The sequence below is a fragment of the Charadrius vociferus genome, unplaced genomic scaffold (genome assembly GCF_000708025.1).
Source record: "Charadrius vociferus isolate BGI_N301 unplaced genomic scaffold, ASM70802v2 scaffold50, whole genome shotgun sequence".
Classification (NCBI taxonomy): domain Eukaryota; kingdom Metazoa; phylum Chordata; class Aves; order Charadriiformes; family Charadriidae; genus Charadrius; species Charadrius vociferus.
This window is the reverse complement of record NW_009646445.1, coordinates 1,651,775-1,663,466: the sequence shown is the minus strand read 5'-3', so window position 1 is coordinate 1,663,466 and position 11,692 is coordinate 1,651,775. Positions and strand designations below refer to the sequence as shown.

Sequence of the window (11,692 nt, the reverse complement as noted above, 5' to 3'; positions counted from 1 at the left end):
TGAGGACAGAGCTCTGCCCTCGTCCCTCCTCTCCTCCAGCCTGGCAGGAGAGGAGGACTTCTGTCCTCCCTGTGGCAGTCAGCTACACCCAGCTTTCCCCCTCTGCAGCACACTGCTTCCAATCACACCCTTGCTAGAGGCCAACCTCATGTTCCCTGCTGAGCATCATGAATCTGCAGGACTGAGGCCAATAATACTGTGGTTATTTGTAATAGCGACACTGGGAAGAACGAGTGGGAAAAAAATCTAAAACGGATTAACAAAGTATGTATGCCTGGTCTGTAAGCAGCCTATGTCCACTGTCTTGCATCAGTTAGTGGTGTGAACAATAAGTTCCTTTTATCCTCCCTGGTGCCCCTCATAATTCTGTCATTGTATCTCAGTCCCGACCCATAATATCTCCTCCCTCCCTCTCCTCCATTACCGCACTCCCAGAGCAAGGAGGGGAAGCTCCCACATCTGTGGTTATTGTACAGTGTGGAAAAAAAATAACTCTTCAAACTTATAGTATCTTACAAATCTCAAAAATGTCAAGCGTGTTTTGAGGCAGTAATCAAGCCTTGCTACCTCGCCACTGAGCAGGTCGCTATTATTATTCCCATTCAACAGAGAAGAGGATATGGGGCAGACAAAGTTGAACCTTATTTTCCCCAAGGTCTCACGAGAAAGTAAGTGAGGGAACCAGGGGAAGCGCATGGATCTTGTGGCTCCCAGTCCTGTGTTTTAGCCACACAGCCAACCTTTTCCCCTCTCCTGCCCACTCAGCTTGCCACAACCCAGTGCTGGAGAGCAAAAGATCCCAAATGATACAAACTTACTCACAAAATACTCATGTGCAAATCTCAGGCCATAGAGACATTCATTTGCTTTGTTCAAGCAACTCTTCTAGCCCAAGTCTATCATGCTGTGCTTCTGACAGAACTTATTTTCAGTAATAAAGGTAAGGCTACGTCTTATCAGTGTGGTATACAGGCAATGTTAGGATAATGTCTTTGGGGCAAGACATACTTATGCCCCAGAGAGACATACTCATCAAGTCTTAAACAACTGCAGCGAATTTCTGCTCACATCAGTGAACCCAGAACTTTGTATGCAGGCTGTAAACCAAATCCTCCATCCGCGCAGGCTCTGATATGCCACTGGGTTTCTCTTTTCCTTCCCTCAGCTTTCTAGCTATTTAGAGGAATTTTAAAGGGATGCCTCCTCAAAGCTGCACTAAAGATACTAAAGATCTGTATCCTGTAGCTCAGTGTACAGAAACTTCATGTTCTTTCTGTCAGCATCTCTGTACCTACACTGCTTCAGAAACGTTCACTTGCCCAACGCAATGCAATGGGATTGCAAAGAGCTTTACAGATTCTGGAGTAACATCAACTCCCCTCCTGCATCATGTGAAGCTGGTGAACAACCCATCTGCACAGATCTACTCCCTCCTTTTTTGCGCCTCGCTGTGTTTACTAGTGCACCCACAGCTCTTTCTAAAAGAACTTGATTCTTACTTTCACGGCTGTGTTAACATGACACCAAAACCTGCTCCTCCGGCAGTTTGTGGGGGGATGAGGATGTCACGCTGACACATCCAGGGCTTGATCTGACAGCAAACAAGGATTGAAAAAAAACAACCAACCCCACCTCGGGTTTGAATGGGCTCAGCTGGGAGGAGAAAACTCTCCTGCTCTGAAGCACATGAACCCTCATGTGTTCAAGAGAGACTTGGGGGTGGCAGACACACACCATTGGCTGATAGGAGTAGCAAGTAGGAGCAGGAGTAGGCAAAGGGTTTTTATGCTTTATACCATCAGAAGACTGTCTTGCACCTCCTTCTTTCCCCACAGCCTCTGAACAATAAGTCAGGTCTAACCTTTTCAAATGTAGGCAGCACTGGTTTATGCTGTCTCAAACCAGACATTTTGAAACGCAGGGCTGACTGCTGCCCTCCATTACCTTCCCCTAATCCACCTGCCAGTAGTCCCAGGCACAGGAGACAGAGGGGTTTGTCTTCTTTTGTCACCATATGCATGCTTTTAGGGCACACAATGACAATCAGGACAAAAATACCACTGGGATTTCATTGTATTGTGCCGATGCGATGTAATTTGGCAGCACACAGAGAATGCAGCAGAAAAACAGCAGGGAAGATGGTGATGGGAAACCACACACTCAGGCTGTAGGAGTCAGATTATGTATGGTCCTGGAAGCCAAATGTAAGTGGGACGTGTACACGTGTACACGCATGCACATGCACACAGTCAGACACACAAACTTATGGGCATCGGTCAGGAGGTGCAGGAAGCATTTGAACACAACCATAAAGGCAGAGGTCAGTAGCTTACCTCCCAGCCCCCTCAGAAAGAAGGGACACTTGGACAGGAGCTGCCGTAACTCTATGTAACCGCTCCTTTGCTACCCTGAACTGGTGGGTCCTGGCAGAAACATGGTGCTGGCAGAGCACATGCAGACAACAAAAAGGCTAAAAAGAGCTCAAACCCAGTTCTCCTGTGAGAAAATGTGGCTGGAATTCTTGATTGCTGCATGGGTTGCAATTATTTCACTTCTCCAAGGAAAAGGAAATATCTCTGGCGAGCCAAAAGCAAGGGAAAGGGAGAAAAGGAGCAAGGGAATCACTGCAGGGAGGTCTATAGGTAAGGCATCCAAAGGGAAGAGCACATGGTGAGGATAGGGAGGTGAACACCAGAATTTTGCACCAGTAATGAATAGATTGATGGGTTTTGCTTCTCATACCAGACACCATCTTTGTTATGAGGAAGAGGCAATTTTAATTGCCTGCACTGAGTTTGGGAGACAGCCGTGCAATACAAACACTTTTCCATATTATTTTTACCGTGGGTCACCATGTTTTCCCAAAAACACATATTGAGGCTGTGCATATGGATGCCGTACCCTGTGCCCCCAGTGAAGAAAAAAAAAGTGCTCATTCCTTTCTTAAATAAAGGAAAAAAGAAAAAAAAAGGAAACAATATTTTCATTTTCACTCTAGCAGCAAGCAGCAGGCGAGAATCAAGAGGTGCTAAGAGATGCAAGCACGTCCTTTCCAACAGATACCTTCTTCTTCGCCAGCAATAAGTCCTGGTAAGCATTCGAACGGAGGAAGCGCGCATAGCTGTCACTCTTCATCAGCTTGTAAATGTGCTCCTGTGGGATGGGAGGAAATGAGAGACAGAGAATTGTTATCAAACCTCATTTAGACATCACAGGGATTTAAAGGACAGCGAATTAGAAGGAAGAGAGACTGATCAAAGTTCTAATTAAGTCTGCTATTATTGATTATCTGTGTTGTGGTCGTGTACAGGAGGGCCATCCTGGGGCAGGACCCTGCTGTGCCTGGGGCTGTATGAACACAAAACAAAGAGATGGCCCTCACCCCAAAGGCTGGCACACATTATTCGGTAATCAGAGTTATTCTGCAAAGACTGCAACTCTCTGAAGTCCCCAGATTATAAGCAGGTGTCTAGCCAGGCTGAGACTACTGGGATGTCTCAAGAAGGAAGAAATAAACACCAGAAATTGTCCCATAGATTAGGTTTCATTTCACGACGCATAGGTACTTGAACTATCACCCAGCACTCCCCTCCTGTTCACAGAGGGGAACTGATACTTGGACACATTTCATCTCCACTTAAGACACACACTTAAAGCAAGCCAACCTGTTAATGTCCTGAAAAAGCCTGTATCCCGCGTGACTATGCAGGAAGGTTTTACGACTAGCTCAGATGTGGATGGCTACATCATATATATAAAGTTATATCAGATGAGTCCCTCCCATAGGGTCTGTTTTCTCCTAGTGAGTCAAACTACTGTTAAGTTTGCTTTGAGAGCACTTACTATGTGTGTCTTCAAACTTACAAAGTGGTGTTTCATTGCAGCAGAACTTCATGCCTACCTTTTTCCAATTTCCTTACGTAGTTTTACTTTCCTGCCGAGAATGCCTTAACATAGTCAGCTCTTCTCCTAACTATCCCTGGATTTGTGATAGATACTATCCCAAATGCCAAGAAAATCAAACTAAAACACTTTTACCAAATAAAAACTAAGAATACACTAAAGGAACTCAAGAGAAAAACGGGCACCCTGGACATTTCTTAAGACTTTGCCCAAGGAAGTAACTTTTACAGAGTTAATGAGCAATTTTATCTATACTGATTTATACAACGTGAAATACTCTCTCCTGCCCTAAAGCCATTGTAGATGAAACTTTAGAAGAGCCAAACCAGACTGAAGTCGTGTAGCTTATTTCACAGTGTTAACAAGTCGAGCAGAATTCCCTTATCTTCACCATCATGGGTAATTAGTGATGACCTGTCTATACACAGAAGAACTGCTTAATTCAGCTTTCTTGCACTATTCGGTGTAGTCCTAAGAGGGGCATAACTGCCACTGGTTTTCCTATGACACAGCATAAATGTATCCTTTGAGCTACACCCTAATGTGGAACAATTTCTACCACTTAATTTCCATACTTGCTTTTAGACCTGACAAATCCTCATTTGCGTAGCACTATCTAGCAGAAGGATAGCGTAAGTTTTTGCAACAGAAATTCTCGTATAAAGCCATTTAGCAACTGTCACCCTTTCTTGCTGCAGAAAAAAACAAGGGAAGGCACAGCTTCATACTTCTCACCTACGGCACTGCCATGAGATTTCACACCCAGCTGTGGGACGTTTGTTCTATTTATGCAGGACAGAATAAGCCAAGTACGCACTGAGACAAGAAGAGGGAAAATAACGCGTGTCAGGGATATGGTCATCAAAAGGTTTCTGTTTCTCTGGTGCGAACAAGGATTTACAACATCAGCACTCTCTCAAATACTTCAACGAGCAGAAACTTGGGATTCAGTTAATTTCAACCCAACCACATTGCAACCAGTTCATCTGTACTGTTACTTATTTTAAAGTCTCTCAGGGAGACTCCATGTAGTCCTAATGAGTTCTTCATAATTACCTGGTGGAAAAAACCCACCTAACTGTGTACCTAAAAGTCTTTTTCGTTCCTTCTCCAGGACCACAAGGAGACCAATGAGTAAGTAGGGTAGCCACCTTGTAGCCCATCAACAGTAAAGGGCCTGAGGGGTTTCCAGAGCCTCCCTCCTCTTTGTGGTCCTTCCTTGCAGCACCCAGTATGTACAGGGTGCTGGTGGGAGGGGATGCTGAGGTGGCCAGGAAGGTGTTGAGGGGCTGAAGGTACGGCAGTGTGTGACAGGGGTACATTGATTAACATTTTGACAGACGCATGATTAAATTGTTTTACCACCTTTCGACTCCAAATGGTTTCTTTACCTGCGGTGAGATGACTGGGTCTGCTCTGAAAGGCAATAATAATATTTTTGGAAAATAACATTCCCTTTTCGTTGCCATGCAGAGAGATCACATGAGCTGTTTGCAGGCAAAGGAGAACACAGCAGAGCAGAGCCTGGCTGGCCGTGCAACCGGCTGGCACACCAGCAACAACTATCATTCTTCCTCATGTCAAGACAACTTCATATATTTGACCTTAAAACAGTATAAACTCGGTATCTGGCTGTGGGAAAGGGGAAAAATTACTTCGATCCTGAGATGAAATAAACCACAAGCCGACTTCTTAACTGAAGCCCTTCCCTGAAAAACAGGACTATTGCACATCCACAGCCCAACTGCCACCACGGCTAGCTAATTGGTATGAAGCATTTTCTCTGCTTTTCACATTTTGGAATCAGTGAACAGCAACACCGCTACCTTTCAGCTGTTCACCAAAGATATAATCAAACAGGGAATAACTGTTCCTAGGCTTTGAATGCTAATGAAGAAAGAAGGCTGGGCACAGGGGAAGGGACATGCTTAGCTTCAGAAGCAAACCTAATGCTTAACTGCAAGAATTCAAAAAGCTTGCTTTGAAGAAGCTCTGGACTGGAAACACGAATGACACACTGATCATTTATTTTACAGCACTGCATTTCTGAAGCACCTGCTGGAAGCCTGAGCCCGCTGCTCAGGTCAGCAAAGACTGCCTTCCAATTTGCCACAGTACAGGACAGCTTACGTTGCTGCAGCCAAAATCCCCGCTGAGACTGCACCATGAAAGTTCCTGCTAAAATTGTGGCTGCCCCGTGTTCAGCCCAGTTACACAACAAACCTAGCTGCAGGACAGCAATGCCAGTGGCTGGCACGGTTGTTTTGATCTGCAGCCTACTTCGCCACCAAGCTATTTTGTGCTATACGTTCTGCAGTCTGCAACTTGCTAGGGAGAATTTACAGCCAACTTTCAGCAGCTCCTCATTTCTTAAATACACTGAAAGCTACCGGAGGTCTAGCAACTGAGCATATTCTTCTGAGGAAGCCCAACCAACAGAGGTGTCTGCATGGATTTAGCTGCTCTGCGCAACTTGTGCGAATTGGCTTGTCCCCTTCTCTCATGGATTTTTAACTCACTTTGGATAATTGCAACTCACTGGTCTCTCACTTCTTATTTTACTGAGCAGCTGCTTTTGTTCCTCCTCTTTATCACTTGGTGGAGAGGGAGCATAACCTCACCAAAGACTGAAATCTCCAACGGCAGCCAGCATCTCTAGTGATGCACTTTATACACATGCACGCTCCCTGACATACCTGACACTGCTGGCAAGAAATTTGAGCCTTCCCATCCTTATGTTGACAGAACTCTGCATTTCGTAAAGTTGTTTATTATAGGGTAACAAGCTCATTATTACTGGCTCCCTGAATACACAAAGCAAATCCACTACTTGTATAATTTTCAACAATGCAGCTGCAGCTCTGGACACTACAGTCTCCTGCGCTGCGAGCAGTCTGGCCAGAATTATCACCGTGACATTTCTTCGCAAGTGTCATGGGAAGTTCCTGTGCCACATCTGCACAACAGCAGGAGCAACATCTCATCTAGGCAGTGTCGCATCTCCCATCTGTTGCTGGGTACCAATTCTCAGGTAGGGCTCAGGCTCCCAGCTCCCTGCTCTGGACTAATGACAGCAATCCTTTAGGAAGACACACTGCAAAACCAATAATTCAAAACAATCCTCTAACAAAAACTGCCCAACTGATCTATTAAACCATTAAACAAGATAGCACCCTGCTTTTAAAAACAGACAGAAAGCAGGAAAAAAGAGCCTTTCAAGATCTGGCTAGGAGTTGACAGGCATCACACGTCCCACTGGCCTCCCCTGCAGCCTTGCCAGCTATCTCTGAGCACCAAGCCGCTGTCTCAGGCCACTGCGGTGGCAGCTGCAAGTGGAGACAGGGACTGACTTGACATGTGCGAGCAAGCCCTGGCGAGCTGGCTTTTTGAGCTGACCGGTCACTCAGTCCCTCACACAGCGTGCTGTTGATGAGTGCTGGCTGTAGCGATGCTCCCCTGCGAGGATGGATGCACATTTGGAAATGTCAGTCTAACGTGGAGGGTGACACAATAACCTGCTTTTGTAATTACGGTGGATTTCATCTCCAGGAAGCAAACAATTCCCTTACAAGACTCCTGCAAGCAGACGGGGTTTGTTGTCAAACATCCCCAGGACTGTTAATCCCCAGATTCTGAACCAAGGCAACAGAGGCAATGGGGTCTGTGTGCATCTCTTTTTGAGAAAAAGGCAGATGCCCTTTCGTGTTTTGGGCACCTGAATCACATCTCCTCCATGCTGGGAAAAACTACGCAGTGGGCCCGAGGGCTACACAGCTCCACTGAGCATCTTCTCTGTACCTAGTCTCATATCATGAGAGTTACGCTTCAGATAGCGTAACTATTCCACTTGCCATCACAATTGCATGATATAAAGGAGAACAAGCAGTAAATTTTAAAGCGGGAAACGCTGTCACTTCTGTGAACTAGAAAACAAAGGAACCAGCCAGGTAAATCACAAAAAAAGTATCTTTTCTACAGTTAATGTGAAACCAAAAGGAAATCCCGCCCCAGCTACAGCTGACAGCTTAAGTGCAGGGAACCCTGATAAGATTCAGCATCTCTCTGCTGTTTTCCTTCCACAAGCTCTATCTTTGGAAGGAGATGAAGGACAAGCTCTGTAAATTTTCTTGACAAGAGGGGAGAGGGGGAGGGGAAAAAAAAAAAAGTAAGTTTGCAATCCAGACGGGAACGTGGGAGGTGGCTGAGATAGCAGAAACTGTCTCAAAACTGCACCTGCTTCAAATCAATTTGCTGCAATGAGATCTCGGGTCTCTCTCCTCCTTTGCAGTCAAAGCGCAGTGACCCTGAGGAGGGCATGGGTGGCAGCCAAGCAGGACCTTGGGAACACCCGAGAAATATGTGTGAAAAAAACCCTGAACGATAAAAGAATAATAACAACACCTGGCTTGCACAAAGCACCTGGCAGACCTCAGGAATTGTGTTCTCTGTCAAGAACATTTCTTTTTAGTAGAAAATCTTGGTTCTTTCCTCTGGAACGTGTGTATGAGACAAGACCAGTGTTGGTGGTCAAACACATCTATTTCTAATCCCACCTGTATCTTACCCACTGGGACATTTTGTGACAGGCTGGAGCCTTTTTGGGGGATGTGAAGGCCAAGCGCAATGTTCTCATGACCTTTGAACACCAGTTGGATTCCAGAAAGCCCTTAAATTTTAACTTGCTGGTAGAAAGTTTTCCCTTTTTGTGCCTAAACACAGCTATAAGCTTTAGATGACAAGGGGGAATAAGGGGAAATTGCAAATTCTTTGCTCATTTCAAGCACAGGTTTCCCATTTAGCACACTTTTAGCCCATTCCAGGGGGGTTACACTAAGGCTAGATAGCTGTTGACATTCACTTTAGCCCCAAGGACCCACTTTGCCCTTCATAAACTCGTTAGAAACCTCCTTGCTCTACCTATCCCACTCACACCTTTTGGATTGTTTTGGAGCACCCCTTCACCCTGTCAGCAAGACCTGGCATTAAATTAGTGAGAGTTGATTGGGAGACCCCTTTGTATTGCAAGCATGCGAACACCAGCAGCCACCCCTCTGGCCGACTGCAAGGGAGACTGCAGAATGTCAGACAAATCCATTAGAAGAAAAGCCCAGAAGCAACGTTAAGCAGCAGATTAAATAACTAAATAAATAACAGCAAACTGCAATGAATGTTAATGTCTGTTTTACCTGTACGCTGGGCACTGGGGAGGAATTTACTGCAGACTCGCCCATGAGAGAGCAGAGCCTCAGCAAACGCCTTGTGGCCTCCACGGGACGACGATAACAGATGCCAGCTGAGGACCTGCCCGGGGTTTGCTTTCCAAAGAGCTGTCTCCATAGCACAAAGAGGACGTGGGAAGGAGAAAGGAGGGAGACGCTTTTCTGAGCACACGGTGTGCAACTGCGGCACCTTCCAATTAGACTTGGCAGCAGCCTAATGCCCTTCTGTCAGCACCTCTGCTCTGCTCTGTGGGGACATCTGAGGCAGAGGTGCTTGAGGTTAACCCCTGTGCCAGCACGCACGCGTACTGCACTCAGCAGTACCTGCTCTCCAGGGGCTGTTGGATCCTTTTCACTCCGTTGTGCTCTTCCCAGCCCATCCTCAGGAATCCTGCCTGTCCAGCAGGACCCCCCACTACACTGCCACCAGGATCTTCCGAAAAGCCAAAGAAGGGAAAGGAGACCTACTCCTCTTTAGCAGTTACTTGTGCCGCTACTGAATGCAACAGTTTTTAGGAGCAATTATGATCAATTGCCATTCAGTCAAACTGAAGGTGCTGAAATACAATTTAGAGAAAGCAGGAGAAAATGCTGCAACAGCTCTGGAAGCTGAAGTGGTTGGTAGCAGGCACAGTTGACACAAGGCACGCAGTGAAGACGCTGCAGAAGAAAAGACCTTCACACTTGCTCTGACTGAACCTGAGGAGAAAACGGTGGTGGGGAGGGGGAGGAGGCAGGGAAACATGGGGGTTTCATTCCAATTCACAGAATCACAGAATGTCTCCAAATCCCCACTAAGAACACCTCTGGATCTGCTTATTCTGGTCCCCGCATTTAGGATTTTACTCTTCTGCATGCATTAACCAGGCAGGGCCCCTTCCTGAAGCCTCCTCGGTGCCTGGCAGTACTGCCATCTAGCAGGGCCAGGGGTAAACGGGTCTGGCTGCTGCGGGAGCGCCAGCCTTTCCCTGATTTATAGTCTAGAAAAGAGATGTTTCAGGTTGGTAAATGGCACATAAGGGTCTTGGCCTGAGCGTGAATTGCTCTGGAAAATCTGAGCAATATCTTTTTTTTTTTTTTTTGGCCACTCTCAAGTTATTTAAGTGACACAAAAATTTACACCCATGGTTTTAGCTGGTGCATTTTCTTCACACTCAACCACGTTGGTTTTGTTACTAAGGGGAAAAAAAAGATGAATAATTATACTGTAATATAGACTAACCTCCCTGCTAAACTGAAAAACATAAAACCTCTTTTCAGGCCACAAATGAAATTACACTGGGCTGAAGGCACAGGAACGTAAGAAAGAGCTTTAGCAGGAGGGATAACTGTAAGCAATGAGAGCTCATTTTGAGTAATACACAGAAATCCTTTGTTTAGCCCTGTAGATACATAGTTGGAAACACAATGTAAATCTTTTGGGGGAACGTGCATTGATAAAAGTAACACATAAATTTAGCTTTGGCTCCTCTGTAAATTGATGAGAACTGGTTTGCTTCATACCTTCAGACATACAAATGGGAAGGCAGAGCTGCCGGGGGGTCCGCGGCAGACGCAGTGCGGAGGACTACAGAGGCGAAGGGTTGTCAAGCGCTGCGCAGTGAAGGGGTCAGCCTGGTACTGCAGGAGGATTTAGTCCTAAATATAGCAAGGGCTATCCTGGGAGACAGGAGTGGGCTGCCGGGAGTCTAACTCCATATGAGCAGCTTTAGATTTTGAGAACAATGATCATGGCTAAGAGGCTGATTCTCTCAATATGGGCCAAATCCCGGCTACTGGCAAAAAGCCCAAGTGAACAGGTTTTGCCTGGGAGGAGGGGACAACCTAGTGTAGCATTTTGAAGATTGGCATCTCTTTTCCAAACAATACAATATCTAGGAGTTGCCACAACAGAGATGGTTTTTTGTGCTTCTATACATGCTGTGGTACAGCCAGGAGATGAAACTACACAGATTTTTGGTCAACACCCTGACATTTGCAAGGCTGTGTGCAGCTTCCTCTTTCTGTCTTCTCTGGTGAAAATTCTGCCAAGGAGCTGAGTTGTGCCATGGAGAGGAACACACAGAATCCCTCACATAGCCGAAATGAAATTCTGTTGCACTGGGGCAGTCTGTGTCCCATAGGAGATGGTGACAGAGGAGGATGCAGCCCTACAGAAACAAGCAGCGTACAGCTTCCCAGTAAAGGTGGCTATGCTGAGATAAGTATCACTAGCCCTGCTTGGATAGCTATCTAGAGAACATATGCTACATAAACAGCCTCTCATGTCTCATCAACATTTTGGCTATAGGATATCTACTGCTATATCACCTTTAAGTGACTGAGCTCAAGCTCTTGAGTCCACACTACAAATGCATAACAAAATCTTGCATCTGTTTGCCAGTGAACCCCATCCAGACAGCACACGACATTCACACCTGCTGTGGTCCGAGAAGGTGAAATGTGAAACGCATTGTTAAATCTCCCCAGGGATTTTTTTTTTTTCCTTTAAATTAGAAGGGTGAACACTTTAAGAGATAACAAACCCTTAAAAAAATTAGAGACTGCGGTGTTCCCACAGCATGTGGGTT

The 11,692-nt window shown here is 45.9% G+C and overlaps 1 protein-coding gene across 1 annotated transcript in view; it reads right to left on the bottom strand.

The window, feature by feature from the left end:
- RGS6 (regulator of G-protein signaling 6) overlaps positions 1-11,692 on the bottom strand; it is a 255,842-nt gene that overhangs the window by 4,952 nt on the left and 239,198 nt on the right. Inside the window, exon 15 of the mRNA XM_009882506.1 lies at positions 3,064-3,153. Within this exon, the coding sequence (XP_009880808.1) occupies positions 3,064-3,153 (90 nt within the window). The remainder of the gene's footprint in view (positions 1-3,063; positions 3,154-11,692) is intronic.